At 62.3% G+C, this 21,617-nt stretch overlaps 2 protein-coding genes across 2 annotated transcripts; both read right to left on the reverse strand.

The window, feature by feature from the left end:
- Positions 1-5: 5 nt before the first annotated feature.
- Positions 6-5,157, reverse strand: LOC134434049 (red-sensitive opsin-like; the record flags this gene model as incomplete). The annotated part of the gene is given in 5 exon segments (XM_063182747.1): positions 6-63; positions 1,641-1,666; positions 1,669-1,811; positions 2,816-3,112; positions 5,046-5,157. Coding segments are annotated over 5 exon segments (636 nt in total), but the record flags the coding sequence as incomplete, so codon positions are not given.
- Positions 5,158-11,671: 6,514 nt separating this feature from the next.
- LOC134434048 (blue-sensitive opsin-like) lies at positions 11,672-20,310 on the reverse strand. Its single transcript, XM_063182746.1, is given in 7 exon segments — positions 11,672-11,800; positions 13,240-13,331; positions 13,334-13,478; positions 15,358-15,523; positions 16,670-16,685; positions 16,688-16,837; positions 19,926-20,310. Coding segments are annotated over 7 exon segments (1,083 nt in total).
- Positions 20,311-21,617: the final 1,307 nt, after the last annotated feature.

Consider the following 21,617-nt stretch of genomic DNA (forward strand, 5'->3'; position numbering starts at 1 on the left):
TGGTCCGTGCTGCCGCTGAACACGTCCGGCCCGCACGAGGTCTTCAGCCCGTGGGGCCAGTACCTGCCGTGGGGGGACATCGGGGGTCAGGGGGGACAATGGGGACCCCCCAAATTCCTCACAAAGGATCCGGGTCCAGGAGAATGCAGGGGACCTCAGGGGGTCACCCCCAGACCCACCTGAGTCACCCCCAAGGGGTCAGTACCTGCTGTGGGGGGACATCGGGGGTCAGGGGGGACAATGGGGACACCCCAAATTCCTCCAGAAGGTTCTGGGTCTGGGGGATCCCTGGGGATATTGGGGGGGTCACCCCCAGACCCACCTTGGGCAGGTACTGACCCCATGGGGGTGACTCAGGTGGGTCTGGGGGATCCCTGGGGATATCGGGGGGGTCACCCCCAGACCCACCTGAGTCACCCCCATGGGGTCAGTACCTGCCGTGGGGGGACATTGGGGGTCAGGGGGGACAATGGGGACCCCCCCCCCAAAATTCCTCAGAAAGGATTCAGGTCTGGGGGACCCCGGGGAACCTCAGGGGGTCACCCCCAGACCCACCTTGGGGGCACCTGAGTCACCCCCAAGGGGTCAGGGCGACAATAGGGACCCCCCCAATTCCTTCAGAAGGTTCTGGGTCTGGGGGATCCCTGGGGATATTGGGGGGGTCACCCCCAGACCCACCTGAGTCACCCCCATGGGGCCAGTACCTGCCGTGGGGGGGACATTGGGGGGTCAGGGGGGACAATGGGGACCCCCCCAAATTCCTCACAAAGGATCCGGGTCCAGGAGAATGCAGGGGACCTCAGGGGGGTCACCCCCAGACCCACCTTGGGGACACCTGAATCCCCCCCTATGGGGCCAGGGGGGACAATGGGGACACCCCCAAATTCCACACAAAGGATCCGGGTCTGGGGGATCCCTGGGGAACCTCAGGAGGTCACCCCCAGACCCACCTTGGGGACACCCGAGTCACCCCCATGGGGTCAGGGGGGACAATGGGGGACACCCCAAATTCCTTGTGAAGGTTCTGGGTCTGGGGGATCCCTGGGGATATTGGGGGGGTCACCCCCAGACCCACCTCAGGTAGCCCTGGGGACACCTGGGACACCCCCATGGGGTCAGTACCTGCCATGGGGGGACATCGGGGGTCAGGGGGGACAATGGGGACCCCCCCAAATTCCTTGTGAAGGTTCTGGGTCTGGGGGACCCCGGGGAACCTCGGGGCGTCACCCCCAGACCCACCTTGGGGACACCTGAGTCATCCCCAAGGGGTCAGGGGGGACAATGGGGGACACCCCCAAATCCTCCAGAGGGTTCTGAGTCTGGGGGATCCCTGGGGATATTGGGGGGGTCACCCCCAGACCCACCTGAGTCACCCCCGTGGGGTCAGTACCAGCCCAAGGGGGGACATTGGGGGATCAGGGGTGACAATGGGGACCCCCCCCCAAAATTCCTCAGAAAGGATTCAGGTCTGGGGGATCCCAGGGAACCTCAGGGCGTCACCCCCAGACCCACCTCGGGGACCCTCGGGTCACCCCTGGAGCCTCTGACAGCTCTGGGGACACTCGTGTCACCCCTGTGACCCCCTGGGGACACTCGTGTCACCCCCAGACCCCTCCCCAGGCCCTGGAGACCCTCCCCACCTGCTCCAGCCGAAGATGGGTGGGGCGCGGTCCAGGCGCTGGACCAGATCCACGAGAAGAGGACCCCGGCCACCGCCAGCTTCCCGTCGAACTTGATGTTGCCGAAGGGTTTGCACACCACGAACCAGCGCTCCCAGGAGATGATGGCCAGCGACCAGAGCGCCGTGATGCCTGCAGGGGTGTGGGGTGGTTATGGGGCTGCCCCATAGCCCCTGGACCCATAGAGCCCCATAGAACATGACCCTATAGAGCCCAGCCCCATAGACCCCCATAGACAGCCCCATAACATCCAGTCCCTGCTATGGGGAGGATGGCCAGGGACTGCAGCACCGTAATGCCTGTAGGGGTTTGGGGGTGGTTGTGGGGCTGCCCCATAGCGCCCAGACCCACAGAGAGTCCCTGACCCATATTCCTGCCCCACATTTGTGACCCACATCTCTGTCCCATGTACCTGACCCTCATCCCTGCCCCACACCCCTGACCCACATCCAACCCCCAGCCCTACATCCCTGCCCCACATCCAATCTCCTACACTACCCCCCCATCCCCCTGACCACAACTGACCGCAAGCACTGACCACAGGCACTGACCACACCTCCACACCAACTGACCACAGGCACTGCCCACACCCCCACACCCAACTGACCACAGGCACTGCCCACACCCCATCCATGTCCCCCATCCCCAACTGACCACAACCCCACCTTCAAACTGACCACAGGCACTGACCACACCTCCACCTCCAAACTGACCACAGGCACTGACACGAGCACTGACCACACCCCATCCCCAACTGACCACAAGCACTGACCACAACCCCACCCTCAAACTGACCACAGGTATTGACCACAGCCCCCCATGTCCCCACCCAAATTGACCACAGGCACTGACCACACATCCCCACCATGTCCCCACCCAACTGACCACAAGCACTGACCACAGGCACTGACCACTGCCCACACCCAGCCCCAAACTGACCACAGGCACTGACCACTGCCCACCCTGTGTCCCCAGCCCAACTGACCACAAGCACTGACCACAGGCACTGCCCACACATCCCCACCATGTCCCCAGGCCAACTGACCCCAGGCACTGACCACACCCCACCCCACCCCCAAACTGGCCACACCCCCCCACACGTCCCCACCACCCTCCGTGTCCCCAGCCCAACTGACCGCAGGCGCTGACGGTGTAGCCCTCGATGACGCACATGGGGTGGCCCAGGATGAAGTAGCCGAAGATCTGGTTGACCACGCTGATGGTGCTGGCGATGACCGTCTCGCCCAGGTCGGCCACGGCCAGGTTGACCAGGATCCAGTTCAGGGGGTGCCGCAGCTTCTTGAACTTGGCCGTGGCCACCAGCACCAGCCCGTTGGTGAACACCGAGGCGATCACCACGAAGATCATCCACAGCGACGTCAGGTTGTACACCCAGCGTGGGGCGATGTGGTAGTTGGGGCCCTCGAAGGGACCTGGGGGAAGCGGAGTGGGGTCAGCGGTGGTGGCCGTGGGTGACCCTCGTGTCACCTTGTGTCACCTCGTGTCACCCTGCGTATTAGAACCCTCGCGCCCGCTGGGGGTGCTGGCGGTGGCGGTGGAGGTTGGTGTTGAGCTCAAAATTCTCTCAAATCTCCTTCAAAATGATCACCTGGTGTCCCTTTGTGTCTCTTCGTGTCTCTCTGTGTCCCCTCATGTCCCTCTGTGTCCCCTCTGTGTCCCCTCACATCTTCGCTGTGTCACTGCCATCAGTGTGGGTTGGGGTGCAATGATCGATGAGCCCAAAACTCATCAGAACTCCTCAAAACTCCCCAAAATCTCCCTCAAAGTGATTCCCTGGTGTCCCTTTGTGTCTCTCTGTGTCCCTTCATGTCCCTCTGTGTCCCCTCACATCTTCACTGCGTCACTGCCATTGGTGTGGGTTGGCATACGTTGATGATGACCCCAAAACTCCTCAAAACTCCTCAAAACTCCCAAAATCTCTCTCAAAATGATTCCCTGGTGTCCCTTTGTGTCTCTTCATGTCCCTCTGTGTCCCCTCATGTCCCCTCATGTCCCTCTGTGTCCCCTCATGTCCCTCTGTGTCCCCCCATGTCCCCTCACATCTTCACTGCGTCGTTGCCATCGGTATGGGTTGGCGTACATTGACAATTGATCCCAAAACTCCTCAAAACTCCCCAAAATCTCCCTCAAAATGATCCCCCGGTGTTCCTTCGTGTCTCTTCATGTCCATCTGTGTCCCCTCGTGTCCCTCTGTGTCCCCTCATGTGTCCCCTCACATCTTCCCTGCATCGTTGCCATCGGTATGGGTTGGCGTACATTGACAATTGATCCCAAAACTCTACAGAACTCCACAAAACTCCTCAAAATTTCCCTCAAAATGATCCCCTGGTGTCCCTTTGTGTCTCTTCATGTCCCCTCATGTCCCTTTGTGCCTTTTGGTCACTCCTGATGTCCCTTCCTGCCCCTTTTTGTCCCCCCGTCCCCCACGTCCCTCCATGTCTTCCCTGCGCATTGTTGCCATTGATGTCCGTTGACCCTAAAACTCCTCAAAACTCCCCAAAACCACCCTAAACGCTGTCCCCCCACGTCACCCAGTGTCCCCTGGTGTCCCCCAGTGTGCCCTGATGTCCTTCAGTGTCCCTCCATGCCTCTCTGTGTCCCCTGATGTCCCCAATGTCTTCACCGCGCTCATCTCTAATATTGCCGTACCTCAACCGCCAGCCTCAAAACGCCGCAAAGCCGCCCCAAAACTCCCCCAAAACTGCCCCAGACCCCCTCCCTCAGTGTCCCCCTGTGTCCCCTGATGTCCTTCAGTGTCCCCTGATGTCCTTCAGTGTCCCTCCATGTCTCTCTGTGTCCCCTCATGTCCCCAATATCTTCACTGCGCTCATATTTACTACTGCCATACCTCAACCGCCAACCCTAAAACTCCTCAAAACCGCCCCAAAACCGCCCCAGAACTGCCCCAGGCCCCCTCCCTCAGTGTCCCCCTGTGTCCCCTGATGTCCTTTAGTGTCCCCTGATGTCCTTCAGTGTCCCTCCATGCCTCTCTCTGTCCCCTGATGTTCCCCAATATCTTCACCACGCTCATGTCTACTATTGGCATACCTCAACCGCCAACCCCAAAATGCCCCAAAACTGCCCCAGACCGCCTCCCCCCGTGTCTCCATGTCCCCCTGTGTCCCCTGATGTCCTTCAGTGTCCCCTGATGTCCTTCAGTGTCCCTCCATGCCTCTCTGTGTCCCCTGATGTCCCCAATATCTTCACCGCGCTCATCTCTACTATTGCCGTACCTCAACCGCCAACCCCAAAATGCCCCAAAACTGCCCCGAAACCCCCCCAGAACTGCCCCAGGCGCCCTCCCCCGGTGTCCCCGCGGTGTCCCCGCGTGTCGCCGCCGCTCACCGCGCGTGTTGTTGCTGTTGGTGTAGGTGAAGATGCTGTCGCGCGTGGTGTCGTCGTCGTCGTGACGCCGGCGCGCGGCGAAGACCGCCCCGTCGAAGACGCCCGTCGCCATCGTCCCCGAGTGCCACCAGCGCCACTGCCCCGGCCAGCCGCGCCCCCCTGCTCTTATAACCCCCCCCCGCCCCCGGATTAGCCCGGACCCCCCCCCCAAAATCCCGTCCCTGAGCCCTTAATTGGGGCCGCGCGGATCCGGGGGGGACGGCCCGGGCTCACCTGAGCAGCCGGGGTGAGCTGATGGGATTGACGCCAGCGCTAATCCCCCGCTGCTTCCTGGGCGCTGGGCCCTCCCCCCGGGGTCTGAAATGCCCCCCACGGGACCCCCGGGATCCGAACGGGACCCCCGGGATGGAAATCGGGACCCCAAAACTCCCCCGGGACCCCCGAGATCTCCAAAATGCGGCGTTCGTCACAAAGAGCCCCGAGGTTTCCTTGGATAAATTCCATCCAAATTGGCCCCCCGGGATTCAAATTGACCCCTCGGGACTCTCAGGATGGAAATCGGGACCCCCAGAGACCCCCGGGACCCCCAGAAACCCCCCGGGACCCCCAAAATGCGGCGTTCATTCACAAACATCCCCGAGGTTTCCTTGGATAATTTCCATCCAAATTTGTCCTCCCGGGACCCCCAGGATCCAAATGGGACCCCTGGGATGGAAATCGGGACCCCCAGAGAGCCCCAGGACACCCGGGATGGAAATCGGGACCCCCGGATACCCCCGGACCCCCAGAGACCCCCGGGACCCCCCAAACCCCAGCACCAATTCCCCGCCCCCAGTTCCTGACTGGGCCCCCTCGGGATCCAAATTGGCTCCCCCGGGACCCCAAGTGTGGGGCTGAGCCCCCCAGGAGCAGCGCTGGGGTGTGACACAGCCCCACAGTGGGGTCCTGCCCCACATCGGGGGGTCCCAGCCCCCCGCCCCACAAAATTGGGGTCCCAGATCTCTTCTGACCCACTTTGGGGGGTTCCTGACCCACATTGAGGGGTTCTGGAGCCCCCCCTGCCCCACATCTGTGTCCTGACCCACATTTTGGGTTCTGCCCCACATCGGGGGGTCCTGACCCCCTCCTGACCCCCCTCCCACCCCATAGCGGGGTCCCGAGCCCCTCCTGACCCATATTGAGATCCTGCCCCACATTTTGGGGTCCTGACCCCCTCCTGACCCACATTTGGGGTTCTGCCCCACACTGGGGGGTCCTGACCCCACTCCCACCCCATAGAAGGGGTCCTGAACCACATTTGGGTCCTGCCCCACATTTTGGGGTCGGGGTCCCCTCCTGACCCACATTTGGGGTTCTGCCCCACACTGGGGGGTCCTGACCCCACTCCCACCCCATAGAAGGGGTCCTGACCCACATTTGGGGTTCTGCCCCACATCGGGGTCCTGATCCCGCTCCCATCCCATAGCAGGGTCCCGGCCCCCCTCCCGCCCCACATTTTGGGGTCCCGCCCCACATCGGGGGGTCTTGAACCCCTCCTGACCCACATTTGGGGTTCTGCCCCACATCGACGTCTTGACCCCCCCCCTCCCACCCCATAGCGGGGTCCTGACCCCCTCTCGGCCCCACATCGAGGTCCTGCCCACACCGGGGACTCCCCCACCCCCTCCGGCCCCACATTTTGGGGTCCCGCCCCACATCGGGGGGTCCTGACCCACATTTGGGGTTCTGCCCCACATGGGGGGATCCTGACCCACATTTGGGGTTCTGCCCCACATCGGGGTCCTGACCCCGCTCCCACCCCATAGCAGGGTCCCGACCCCCTCCGGCCCCCACATTTTGGGGTCCCGCCCCACATCGGGGGGGTCCTGACCCACATTTTGGGGTCCCGCCCCACATCGGGGGGGTCCTGACCCCCTCCCACCCCACATTTTTGGGGTCCCGCCACCCCCTCCCAGCCCCACATTTTGGGGTCCTGCCCCACATTTCGGGGTCCCGCCGCACACCGGGGGCTCGGCACCCCCTCCTGACCCACATTTTGGGGTCGCGCCCCCCATATCGGGGTCATGGTGCCGCGTTACATCACGGGGGGCTCCGGCTCGGGGCCAAGTGGGGCACGGGGGGGGGGGGAGGAGCCCCACCGCCCCCCCCCCAAAAATAACCTCAGCCCTAATTAGCAATTACCCAATGGGGTTAATTGGGAACGGACGGACGGATTAACCATTTGTGTGGGGGGGGGGGGGGGACGGCTCCAATTTGGGGTCCTGGGGGTGTCCCCCCCCCATCCCCCCCATTCCCGCACCCATCGGGGGGGTCCCGGGGGGTCCCAAGGGGGTTGGGGGGCGCTTGCCCGGGGGGGTCACCCCAGAGGGGCCCCCCAGGCCTGACCTCAATCCCGCCCCGCCGCCCCCCCCCCCCCTAATCCCGGGATTTCGGGTCGCCCCGGGGAGTCCGATTAGGGGGGACACGGAAACTTTAATCCCCCCCCCGGGGAAAAGGGGGCGCGGAGCGGCGCGCGGAGAGGCTTGGGGGGCTCCGGGGGGCTCCTCGGGGGGAGATGGGGCGGGTTTGGGGGGTCTGGGGGTGGTTTTGGGCCGGTTCTGAGGGGTTTTGGGCCGGTTTTGAGGGGTTTTGGGGCGGCTCTGAGGGGTTTAGGAGCGGTTTTGGAAGGGTTTAGGGCGGATCTGAGGGGATGTTGGGGGGTCTGGAGGGTTCTGGGGGGCTCCGGGGGGCTCCTTGGGGGGAGATGGGGAGGGTTTGGGGGGTCTGGGGGGTCTCGGGGAGGGGTTTGGGGGGGGTCTGGGGTGGTTTTGGGGCGGCTCTGAGGGGTTTAGGAGCGGTTCTGAGGGAATGTTGGGGGGCTTGGAGGGTTCTGTGGGGTTTTGGGGGCTCCAGGGAGGTTTTGGGGGGGTCTCGGGGAGGGGGTTTGGGGATGGTTTTGGGGCGGTTTTGAGGGGTTTTGGGGCAGTTTTCAGTGATTTTGGGGCAATTTTGAGGGATTTGGGGGGCGGTTCAGAGGGGTTGTGAGGGGGTCTGGGGGATTCTGGGGTGGGGTCTGGGTGTTCTCTGGGTTCTGAAGGATTTTGGGGGGGCATTCTGAAGGATTTTGGGGTAGTTCTGAGGAATTTTGGGGCTGTTCTGAGCGGTTTTGGGGCAATTCTGAAGGATTTAGGGGTGGTTCTGAGCGGTTTTGGGGCAGTTCTGAGCGGTTTTGGGGCAGTTCTGAGGAATTTTGGGGCAGTTCTGAGCGGTTTTGGGGGCAATTCTGAAGGATTTAGGGGCGGTTCTGAGCGGTTTTGGGGCCATTCTGAAGGTTTTAGGGGCGGTTCTGAGCGGTTTTGGGGGCAATTCTGAAGGATTTAGGGGCGGTTCTGAGCGGTTTTGGGGCAATTCTGAAGGATTTAGGGGCGGTTCTGAGCGGTTTTGGGGCCATTCCGGGGGTCCCTGGAGAGGCTTTTGGGGGTCTCTGGGGGTTCCCGTGGTTTCCAGGGGGAATTTTGGGGTTGGGAGCTCCCGGACCCCCCCCCAAATTGGGGGACAAAGGGGGCGGGGCGGTGCCCCCCACCCCCCATCTCTCCCCCCCCCCATCCCGGGGGGGCGGCCGGTAAGTGCTGGGGGGGGGCTGGGGGGGAGGGGGCTCTGTGGGGGGCTCTGTGGGGGCGCTGTGGGTCACGGGGGGACTCCTTTGGGCCTCTGTGGGGCCACCAAGGGCCACCACTGGGTGCTGTGGGTCACTCTGGGGCCACCACTGGGTGCTGTGGGTCACTGTGGGTCACTCTGGGGCCACCAAGGGTCGCCGGTGGGTGCTGTGGGTCACTGTGGGTCACTCTGGGGCCACCAAGGGTCGCCGGTGGGTGCTGTGGGTCACTGTGGGGCCACCAAGGGCCACCACTGGGTGCTGTGGGTCACTGTGGGGCCACCGCTGGGTGCTATGGGGCTGCTGTGGGTCCCTGTGGGGCCACCAAGGGTCGCCGGTGGGTGGCTGTGGGGCTGCTGTGGGGCCACCAAGGGTCGCCAGTGGGTGCTGTGGGTCACTCTGTGGCCACCACTGGGTGCTGTGGGGCTGCTGTGGGTCCCTGTGGGGCCACCAAGGGTCGCCGGTGGCTGCTGTGGGGCTGCTGTGGGGTCACTGTGGGGCCACCAAGGACCTCCATGAGTGCCGTGGGTGTCCCCTGTGGGGTGTCCCCTGTGGGATGGCACCTAAAGGGTGTCCCCATGGGTGTCACCTATGGGGTGCCCCATAGGGGGTGTCCTGTGGGTGTCTCCATGAGTGTCCCCTGTGGGGTGTCCCCTGTGGGGTGCCCCATATGGGGTGTCCTGTGGGTGTCCCTCTGTGTCCCCTATAGGGTGTCTGTCCCCTCTGGGGTGTCCCCATGGGTGTCCTCCCTGTGTCCCCTATAGGGTGTCTGTCCCCTATGGGGGGACAGACACCCCTATAGGGGTCCCCATGGGTGGACCCCATAGGGGTCACCTATGTGGTGTCCCCGTGGGGTGTCCCTATGGGTGTCCTGTGGGGTGTCCCCATGGATCATGTCCCCTGTGGGGTGTCCCCATAGATGTCCTTTGGGTGTCCCCTCTGGGGTGTCCCCATGGCTGTCCTGTGGGTGTCCCTTATTGGATGTCCCCTCTGGGGTGTCCCCATGGGTGTCCCCATGGCTGTCCTGTGGGGTGTCCCCTCTGGGGTGTCCCCATGGCTGTCCTGTGGGTGTCCCATGGGTGTCCCCTCTGGGGTGTCCCCATGGCTGTCCTGTGGGTGTCCCTTATGGGATGTCCCCTCTGGGGTGTCCCCACGGGTGTCCCCATGGCTGTCCTGTGGGTGTCCCCATGGCTGTCCTGTGGGTGTCCCCATGGGTGTCCCCATGGCTGTCCTGTGGGTGTCCCCATGGGTGTCCCCTCTGGGGTGTCCCCATGCTGTCCTTTGGGTGTCCCCTATGGGATGTCCCCTGTGGGGTATCTCGTGGATGTCCCCTATGGAGTGTCCCCATGGGTGTCCCCTCTGGGGTGTCCCCATGGATGTCCTGTGGGTGTCCCCTCTGGGGTGTCCCCTCTGGGGTGTCCCCATGGCTGTCCCGTGGGTGTCCCCGTGGGTGTCCCCTCTGGGGTGTCCCCCCGTGTCCCCCCGGGCCGTGCGGCCGGAATTCCGCTAGTTCTGAACTTTTTCCCGCACAAAAAGCTCACTACTGGCAGAACTCAGCCGCGCGCCCCACTGCGGGGCACTTGGGGGGCACCGGGGGGCACCTGGGGGGGCATTGTGGGGCAACATGGGGGCATTTGGGGGCGCTTGTGGGGCTGGGGGCGCTGCGGGGGCACTTGGGGGTGCTGCAAAGACACTTGTGGGGCATTTGTGGGGAGCTTGTGGGGCATTTGTGGGAGCTTGTGGGGCTGGGGCACTGTGGGGGGCACTTGGGGCTATGGGGTTACTGTGAGGACACTTGTGGGCACTTGTGGGGCTGGGGGCATTGTGGGGGCACTGTGAAGACACTTGTGGGCAGTTGTAGGGCATTGGGTGGGTACCTGTGGGTCTGGGGGCACTTGTGGGGTATTTGGGGTGGTACCTGTGGTCTGGGGGCACTTGTGGGGCAAAGCAGAGGCAGCGGCTGCGTCTCCAGTGTTTAATGCGGGGTTGGGGGGGGTTTATGTACAATGGAGCCGTGGGGCTGCCCCATAGCGGGGGGGGGCAGAGCTGCCGGGGGCTGAGAGTGGTGTGGGGGGTGTGGGGGCAGAGCTGCCATGGGGCAGAGCCCGGTGTGGGGCAGAGCCCGATGTGGGGCTGAGCTGTGGGGCTGAGCCTCCATAGAGCAAAGCTGTGGGGCAGCACCACTGTGGGGCAGAGGCTGATATGGGGTAGAGCCCTATGTGGGGCAGAGCTTGTTATAGGGCTGAGCCTGATATGGGGCAGAGCCCAGTGTGGGGCAGAGCCCAGTGTAGGGCAGAGCCCAATATAGGGAAGAGCTTGATATAGGACTAAGCCCAATGTGGGGCCGAGCCCAATGTGGGGCAGAGCTCGATATAGGGCAGAGTGTGGTGTGGGGCAGAGCCCGATATAGGGCCAAGCCCAGTGTGGGGCAGAGCTCGATATAGGGCAGAGCTCAGTATAGGTCTGAGCCTGATATGGGGCAGAGCTCTATGTGGGGCAGAGCTCAATTTAGGGCAGAGCCCAGTGTGGGGCAGAGCCCGATATGGGGCAGAGCTCGATATAGGGCAGTGCTTGATGTGGGGCAGAGCCCTCCACAGGGCAGAACTGTGAGACTGAGCCTGATATAGGGCCGAGCCCAATATAGGGCACAGCTCGATATGGGGCAGAGCTCTATGTGGGGCACAGCCTCATATGGGGCAGAACCTGATATGGAGCAGAGCCCGGTGTGGGGCAGAGCTTGATAAAGGGCTGAGCCCGATATGGGGCAGAGCTCTATGTGGGGCACAGCCTCATATAGGGCAGAGCCCAGTGTGGGGCAGAGCCCTATATAGGGCCGAGCCCGGTGTGAGGCAGCCCTGGCTGGGTCCCACCCCGCTGTGGGCAGAGCTCGGTATGGGGCTGAGCCCGCCGTGGGGCAGCCCTGGCTGGGTCGAGCCCGCTGTGGGTCAGCCCCGCCGTGGGGCAGAGCCGTGGGGCAGCCGTGGGGCAGCCCCTACGCCGGGGACACCTGGCTGGAGGACACCGAGGACACCTGCGTGGCCTGCGACGAGCCCGACACGTCGTCATCGTCCCCGAAGGGGCTCCGGCCGCAGAACACGAGCTTGAGCATGCACGAGCGGAACTGCGGGGGCGGGGAGGGGGTGGCATGTGGGACCCCAGACCCACGGAGAGAGCCCGACCCACAGAGGGACCCCAGACCCACAGTGGCACCCATAGGAACAGCCCCAGACCCACGGAGAGAGCCCCGACCCACGGAGAGAGCCCGGACCCACAGAGAGACCCCCATCCCCCCCCACTGCCCCCTTGTACCCATTGTCCCCATTGTCCCCACTGTCCCACTGCCCCATTGTCCCCACTGTCCCCACTGTCCCAATGTCCCACCATCCCCATTGTCCCCACTTGTCCCACCATCCCCATGGTCCCTATTACCCCACCACCCTCACCGTCTCCATCATCCCCACCATCTCCACTGTCCCCATTGGTCCCAGATCCCCACCTGCTTGTTCATGAAGACAGAGGTGCCCACTGTCCCCATGTCCCCACCACCTTCACTGTCCCCACCATCCCCATTGTCCCCCCGTTCCACTGCCCCATTGTCCCCACTGTCCCCATGTGCCCCACCTGCTTGTTCATGAAGACGTAGATGCCACCGTCCCCATAGTCCCCGTTATCCCCACCATTCCCACTGTCCCCATTGTCCCCACCGTCCCCACCTGCTTGTTCATGAAGACGTAGATGCCACCATCACCCCCACTGTCCCTATTGTCCCCATTGTCCCATGTCACCATTGTCTCCATCATCTCCTCATCTCCACTGTCCCCACAATCCCCATTACCCCCACTGCCCTGTTGTCCCATTGTCCCATCGTCCCCATTGTCCCCACTGTCCACCATCCCATGGTCCCCATTGTCCCCACCGTCCCCATGTCCCCACCTGCTTGTTCATGAAGATGTAGATGCCACCATCACCCCCACTGTCCCCATGTCCCCATTGTCCCCACCACGCACATCATCATCATCATCCACTATCCCCCATGGTCCCCATTGTCCCCACTGTCCCCGAGTCCCCACCTGCTTGTTCATGAAGACGTAGATGCCACTGTCCCCCATGTCCCCACCACCCTCACTGTTCCTACCATCCCCACTGTCCCCATTGTCCCCATTGTCCCCACTGTCTCACCATCCCCACTGTCCCCATTGTCCCCACTACCCTCACTGTCCCCACTACCCTCACTGTCCCCATTGTCCCATGTCCCCGAGTCCCCACCTGCTTGTTCATGAAGACGTAGATGCCACCGTGCCCATGTCCCCACCACCCTCACTGTTCCTACCATCCCCATTGTCCCCATTATCCCCACTGTCCCCATTGTCCCCATTGTCCCCACTGTCTCACCATCCCCACTGTCCCCATGTCCCCGAGTGCCCACCTGCTTGTTCATGAAGACGTAGATGCACTGTCCCCATGTCCCCACCACCCTCACTGTTCCTACCATCCCCACTGTCCCCATTGTCCCCGCTACCCGCACTTGTCCCCACTGTCCCCATGTCCCCGAGTGCCCACCTGCTTGTTCATGAAGACGTAGATGACGGGGTTGTAGACGGTGGAGGCCTTGGAGAAGACGGAGGGGATGGAGGCCAGCCCCACGTCGAAGGGTGTCCCCGGTGCGTCACCACCCAGAGCGCGAAGGAGCAGTAGGGCAGCCAGCACACCAGGAAGCCCAGCACCATCACCACCACCATCTTGGTCACCTCGCGCTCCGCCTTCTGCGTCGTGGCCGACTGCTCCTGCTGCTTGGCCACCTGTGGGGGGACAGGGAGGGTCAGTGTGGGAGATATGGGTCAGATGTGGGTCAGATGTAGGGGTCAGTGTGGGGAGATACGGGTCAGATAGGGGGTTAGATATGGGGAGATACAGGGTCAGATCTGGGGTCAATGTAGGGAGATATGGGGTCAGATATGGGGTCAGATGTGGGTCAGATATGGGGTCAGATGTGGGTCAGATATAGGGGTCAGATGTGGGTCAGATATAGGGGTCAGTGTGGGGAGATACGGGTTAGATATGGGAGATACAGGGTCAGATACGGGTCAGATATGGGGAGATACAGGGTCAGATCTGGGGTCAATGTAGGGAGATATGGGGTCAGATATGGGTTAGATGTGGGTCAGATATAGGGGGGATATGGGTCAGATGTAGGGGTCAGATGTGGGTCAGATGTAGGGGTCAGTGTGGGAGATACGGGTCAGATAGGGGGTTAGATATGGGGAGATACAGGGTCAGATACGGGTCAGATATGGGGAGATAGAGGGTCAGATATGGGGTCAATGTAGGGAGATATGGGGTCAGATATGGGGTTAGATGTGGGTCAGATATAGGGGAGATATGGGTCAGATATAGGGGTCAGATGTAGGGGTCAGTGTGGGGAGATACGGAGTCAGATATGAGGAGATACAGGGTCAGATAAGGGGTTAGATATGGGGAGATACAGGGTCAGATATGGGTTAGATATGGGGAGATACAGGTCAGATCTGGGGTCAATGTAGGGAGATATGGGGTCAGATATGGGGTTAGATGTGGGTCAGATATAGGGGAGATATGGGTCAGATATGGGGTCGGATGTGGGTCAGATATAGGGGTCAGTGTGGGGAGATACAGGGTCAGATCTGGGGTCAATGTAGGGAGATATGGGGTCAGATATGGGTTTAGATGTGGGTCAGATATAGGGGGGATATGGGTCAGATGTGGGTCAGATATAGGGGTCAGATGTGGGTCAGATGTAGGGGTCAGTGTGGGGAGATATGGGTCAGATAGGGGGTTAGATATGGGGAGATACAGGGTCAGATCTGGGGTCAGTGTAGGGAGATATGGGGTCAGATATGGGGTTAGATGTGGGTCAGATATAGGGGAGATATGGGTCAGATATAGGGTCAGATGTGGGGAGATAGAGTCAGATATGGGTCAGATGTGGGTCAGATATAGGGGAGATATGGGATCGGATGTGGGGGGAGATATGGGGTCATTGTGGGGAGATACAGGGTCAGATATAGGGGACAGGATGGGGTCAGTGTGGGGTCATTGTGGGGAGATATGGGGTCAGATACGGGGTCAGTGTGGTGTTAGATATGGCGTCAGATATGGGTCAGATATGGGGTCAGGTCTGGGCTCAGTTATGGGGTCAGGTGTGGGGAGATCTGGGGTCAGATATGGGGTCAGATATGGGGTCATTGTGGGGAGATATGGGGTCAGATCTGGGCTCAGTGTGGGCTCAGTTATGGGGTCGGTCTGGGGGACTCAACCATGCCAGTGACCCCTGGGGGTCTCACACACTTGGGGGGGGGGGTTCTCAGACCCCACCCACTGCCCCCCTGCTTTGGGGTCTCCCCCAGGGACCACCCACCCCACGGCACCCCAATTCCCCTGTGCCCCCAATAAACCGTGTACCCCAATAAACCCGTGTACCCCAATAAACCCGTGTACCCTCCAAGACCTCCTAGGACCCCCGGGACCCCCCAAAATCCCCTCACGGCAACCAGGGCAGGCGCCGCCCGTCCATAGGAGATAATCACGATCAGCAACCCGTGCTCCCCTGACACCCAGGACCCCCCAAGACCCCCCAAAAACCCCTCCAGGACCCCCCAAGACCCCCCAAAAACCCCTCCAGACCCCCCAAGACCCCCTCACCGCGCGCAGGGTGAGCAGCAGCCGCCCGTAGGAGAAGACGATGACGCTCAGGGGGAAGCCGAAGCAGAAGCAGAAGAGGAAAATCACGTAGGACTCGTTGTTCCATTTGTTGTCCGTCGTGTACCAGTCCGGGCCGCAGGAGCACTGCAGCCCCTCGGGGATGTACCTGGGGAGGGGGGGGGAACCGAGGGGGGGTCACCCCAGACCGCCCCCGCGACCCCCGAGCCGCCCCCGGGACCCCCGAACCTCCCCCGAGATTCCCGGTCCAGCAAATCCCCGAAAATCTCCGGGACCCCCGAGCCCTGGAGCTGCTCAGACCCTCGGGGATGGAGCTGGGGAGGGGGGCACGGGGGGTGGACACTGCCCATGGGACCCCCGAACTCAGCCCGGGACCCCCGAGCCGCCCCGGGACCCCCGAACCTCCCCCGAGATTCCCGGTCCAACAAATCCCCGAAAATCTCCGGGACCCCCCGAGCCCTGGAGCTGCTCAGACCCTCGGGGATGGGGCTTGGGGAGGGGGGAACCGGGGATGGGCACTGCCCATGGGACCCCCGAACTCAGCCGGGACCCCCGAGCCGCCCCCGGGATCAGCAAAGTCCCCGGGATCCCCCCAAAATCCCTGGGAGCCCCGGGATCCTCTGGGATCCCAAAATCCCCGAGCATTCCGGGCACTCCCAACCCCCGGGAATGGGGTCTGGGGGCGCGGCTGAGGAGGGGTCGCACGGCTGAAGGACCCCCGGACCTCCCCCAGGACCCCCGATCCGCCCCCAGACCCTTAAAACCCCTCGGGACCCCCAAAATCCTCCAGGATCCTCAACCCCCCCAAAACCCCTGACCCCATCCAAGACCCCCCACCCTCCCTTGAAGACTCAAACCCCCCCCCAGGACCCCCAAAACCCCCAAACCCCTGACCCCAGGGACCCTCTGACCCCATCCAGGACCCCTGACCCTCCTGGGACCCCCCTCAACCCAACTGGGACCCCCCAACCTTCCCCAGATCCCCGACTCCAGGGACCCCCAGATCCCATTGGAACCCCCAAACTTTGGGGACCCCCAGACCCCCTCAGACCCCCCTCCCGGGACCCCCAGACCCCCCCCGGGACCCCCAGATCCTCCAGGGACCCCAAACACCCCGAGACCCCTGACCCTCCTGGGACCCCCCTCAACCCAACTGGGACCCCCCAGCCTTCCCCAGATTGCCAACTCCAGGGACCCCCAGATCCCATTGGAACCCCCAAACTTTGGGGGACCCCCAGACCCCCTCAGACCCCCCCTCCCGGGACCCCCAGACCCCCCCCCGGGACCCCCAGACCTGCTCCAGCCGAAGAGGGGGGCACGGAGGCGATGAGGCCAAAGATCCAGTGATGGCACAGCCCAGCACGGCGTGGGCTGCCCCGGAAGGTGAAGTTGCCCAGGGGCTTGCAGATGACCAGGAACCGCTCGAAGGCCACCACGGCCAGGGACCACAGGGACACCATCCCTGGGGACAGGGGACACAGGTGACATCCTGTCACCACCCTCTGTGCCATCCCTGCCACCATGGCCACCACGGCCAGGGACCACAGGGACACCATCCCTGGGGACAGGGGACAATGGGTGACATCCCTGTCACCATGGCCACCACGGGCCAGGGACCACAGGGACACCATCCCTGGGGACAGGGGACACGGGTGACATCCCTGTCACCATGGCCACCACAGCCAATGACCACAGGGACACCATCCCTGGGGACAGGGACACGGGTGACACCCCTGTCACCACCCCTGTGCCATCCCTGTCACCATGGCCACCATGGCCACCACAGCCAATGACCACAGGGACACCATCCCTGGGGACAGGGGACACGGGTGACACCCCTGTCACCATGGCCACCACGGCCAATGACCACAGGGACACCATCCCAGGGGACACGGGTGACACCCCTGTCACCATGGCCACCATGGCCAGGGACCACAGGGACACCATCCCTGGGGACGGGGGACACGGGTGACACCCCTGCCACCATGGCCACCACGGCCAGGGACCACAGGGACACCATCCTGGGGACAGGGGACACGGGTGACACCCCTGTCACCACCCCCTGTGCCATCCCTGTCACCATGGCCACCACAGCCAGGGACCACAGGGACACCATCCCTGGGGACAGGGGACATGGGTGACATCCCTGTCACCACCCCCTGTGCCATCCCTGTCACCATGACCACCATGGGTAGCGACCACAGGGACACCACCCTGTGCCAATGCCATGGTGTCCCCATGTCCCCATTGTCCCCCATCCCTGGTGTCCCCATGTCCTTGTGTCCCCCTGTCCCTCTGCCCAGTGTCCCCACACCGGCGCTCCTCGGCCAACTGTCCCCACGGCCGATGTCCTCAGTGACCCCAGTGACCTTCTGCCCCACAGCCCACATGTCCAGTGTCCCCACGCCCATTGCCACCACACCCAGTGTCCCCAAACTCAATGTCCCCAGATCATGATGACCTTCTACCCCATGTCCCACACCCCAGTGTCCCCACGCCCAATGCCACCACACCCAGTGTCCCCAAACTCAATGTCCCCAGATCATGATGACCTTCTACCCCACGTCCCACGCCCCAGTGTCCCCACGCCCAATGCCACCACACCCAATGTCCCCAGACCACGGTGTCCTCCTACCCATGTCCCACATCCCCAATGTCTCCAGAGCCAACACTCCTCGGCCAACTGTCCCCACGCCTTTGTCACCAGGGCATGGTGACCATCTGCCTCTTGTCCTCATGTCCAACGTGCCCAGACCCAACAGCCCCAGGACCATGGTGACCTTGTGCCCATGTCCCACACCCCAATGTCCCCAGAGCCAACACTTCTTGGACAACTGTGCCCATGCCCATGTCACCAGGCCATGGTGACCTTGTGTCCCATGTCCCACACCCCAACATCCCCAAAACCAACGTCCCCAAACGCAACACCCCCAACCCCACCACCCCTTACCCCACCACCCCCAGACTCAATGTCCCCAGACCATGGTGACCTTCTACCCTCATGTCCAACACCCCCAGACCCAACACCCCCATGCCATGGTGACCTTGTAGCTCATGTCCCACACCCTCAATGCCCCCAGACCCAAAACTCCCAGACCAAGGTGACCTTCTACCCTCATGTCCAATGTCCCCAGACCCAACGACCTCAGATCATGGTGACCTTCTACTGGACACCCTCATCTCCAATACCCAAAACCCAAGTGTCCCAAACCCAACATCCCCAGACCATGGTGACCTCGTAGCCCATGCCCCACACCCCCAACGCCCCAAATCCAATGCCCCCAGACCCAACGTCTCCAAAACCAACATCCCCAGACCATGGTGACCTCGTAGCCCATGTCCCACACCCCCAATGCCCCCAGACCCAATGTCTCCAAAACCAACATCCCAGACCATGATGACCTCGTAGCCCATGTCCCACACCCCCAGTGCCCCCAGACCCAACGTCCCCTGACTATGGTGACCTCGAAGCCCACGTCCCACACGCCCAACACCCCCAGACCCAACACCCCCAGACCCAACACCCCAGACCAGGGTGACCTTGTGGCCCATACCCTCAACGCCCCAAACCCAACACCCGCAAACCATGGTGACCTTTTACCCTCATGTCCAGCACCCTCAGACCCCCAATGCCCCCAGACCCAGCACCCCCAGACCATGGTGGCCTTGTGCCCCAGGTTCTACACACCCAATGCCCCCAGACCCAAAACTCCCAGACCCAACGCCTCCAAAACCAACACCCCCAGACCATGGTGACCTCATAACCCACACCCCACACCCCCAATGCCCCCAGACCCAACAACCCCAGACCGTGGTGACCTCATAACCCACATCCCACACCCCCAACGCCCCCTGACCCAACAACCTCAGGTCATGGTGACCTTCTACTGGACACCCTCACCTCCAATACCCAAAATCCAACACACCCAAACCAACAGCCCCAAACCCAACAACCCCAGACTATGGTGATCTCGTGGCCTACACCCCACACCCCCAACACCCCCAGACCCAAAACCCCCAGACCATGGTGACCTTGTGCCTCATGTTCTACACACCCAGTGCCCCCAGACCCAACACCCCCAGACCATGGTGACCTCATAGCCCATGCCCCACACCCCCAACGCCCCCAGACCCAACGTCCCCAACCCAACACCTCCAAACCGTGGTGACCTTGTGGGCCATGTCCCCCAGACCCAAAACCCTCAGACCCAACATCCCCAGACCATGGTGACCTCATAACCCACATCCCACAGCCCCAACGCCCCCAGACCCAAAACCCCCAGACCATGGTGACCTTGTGCCTCATGTTCTACACACCCAGTGCCCCCAGACCCAAAACCCCCAGACCATGGTGACCTTGTACCTCATGTTCTACACACGCAGTGCCCCCACACCCAACATCCCCAGACCGTGGTGACCTCATAACCCACATCCCACAGCCCCAACGTCCCCAGACCCAACACCCCCCGACCATAACGACCTCAAAACCCACGTCCCACACCCCCAAAGCCCCCAACCCCTCCACTCCCCACATTCCCCTCATCCCTCACCGCCCAGCGTGGCCGCGAACCCCTCGATCTTGCAGGCCAGCGGCCCCAGGGCGAAGTACATCTGCGAGAAGCTGTAGAAGGCCGTGGTGGAGCCCACGCACACCACCAGCAAGTTGGCCACCGCCAGGTTGACCAGGATGTAGTTGAGGTGCGACCTCAGCTTCTTGTACTTGGCCGTGCACACCACGGTCAGCGCGTTGATGGGGACGCCCAGCACCACCAGCAGGAACATGAAGGCCGCCATGGCCTTGAAGATGCCGGGGCTGCCCAGGTGGGTTTTGGGTACCAGGAAGGGGCTCAGCGCCGTCACGTTTGGGGTGTCCAAGGTCATGGGGATGTAGAAATCCTCGGGGAGCTCATCCCGCATCTCCCGCGACTTCTGCATGGCGGCGGTGACGGGCGGACGGACGGGCGGGCGGGAGGACGGACGAGGGGCGACGAGGAGCATCTTTTATAGGGCGGGGGGCGGATGGGACCCCCCCCCAATAATCGGGGCTCAGGAGGTAAAGCGCGGCTGAGCCCGGCTCATCCCGGAGCCGGCGCTGGCCAAGCCGGGCTTAGGCGCCGGGCAAGCGGCTTTCGGGGGGTCTTAATCGCCCCCGAGCCCTGATTAGCGGGGTTGGGGTGGGGGATCAGGGGGTATCAGAACCCCCCCCAATCCTAAAAGGCTTAATTGGGTGCTGGTGTAATTGGGGGGGGGGGTGGTCCTGAAATACCCTGGGTGCTGCGGGGGGTTGGGGGTTTTGGGGGTGTTGAGGTGGAAAATTGGGGACTGGGAGGTGTCTGGGATCCCAAATTGGGCCCTAAAAGCTTTGTGAAAGCTCAAATCGGGCCACAAAAGGTCGCTGGGATCGGAAATTGGACCCGAAAATGTCCCTGGGATCGGAAATTGGACCCCAAAATGTCCCTGGGATCGCAAATTGGGCCCTAAAAGCTTTGTGAAAGCTCAAATTGGCCACAAAAGTTCACTGGGATCGGAAATTGGACCCGAAAATGTCCCTGGGATCGCAAATTGGATGCCAAAATGTCCCTGGGATCGCAAATTGGACCCCAAAAGGTCCCTGGGATCACAAATTGGACCCCAAAACGTTGCTGGGGTCCTAAATTGGACCCCAAAAACTCTGTGAGACCCTAAATTGGATCGCAAAAATTTCTTGGGATCCCAAAAGGTCCCTGGCAAAACTCTGTATCAACAATCTGGACCTCAAAAGCTCTTTAGGATCCCAAATTGGACCCCAAAAGCTCTGTGAGACCCCCAAATTGGACGCCAAAATTCCCTGATACCACACTGTGCCACCAAACTGGACCCCGAAACCTCTTTGGGACCCCAGACTGGACCCCAAAACCTCCCTGGGACCCCAGACTGAACCCCAAAACCTCCTTGGGTTTGCCAAAATTTTATTGCGACTGTCCCCTGCCCACAAATCGAACCCCAAAAACCCTCCCAGGACCCCAAATTTGAGCCCTGAACTTTCCCGACCCCCCCTCACCCACACCCCAAAACTTCTCTCGAGTCCCCCCCCAAACCCCAAAACACCCCAGACCCTCCCCCTCTGTACCCCCAAACCCCTCTGGAGCCCCCCCCCAGTTTTCCCCCCTGGATTTTGGGGTCCTGCTACCCCCTCCCCCGGTGTCACCGCAGGGCTTTGGGGACATTGGGAGGGGGGTTCCAGGTGACATTTAGGGGGTCCC

Source organism: Melospiza melodia, unplaced genomic scaffold (assembly GCF_035770615.1).
Source record: "Melospiza melodia melodia isolate bMelMel2 unplaced genomic scaffold, bMelMel2.pri scaffold_311, whole genome shotgun sequence".
NCBI classification, from domain to species: domain Eukaryota; kingdom Metazoa; phylum Chordata; class Aves; order Passeriformes; family Passerellidae; genus Melospiza; species Melospiza melodia.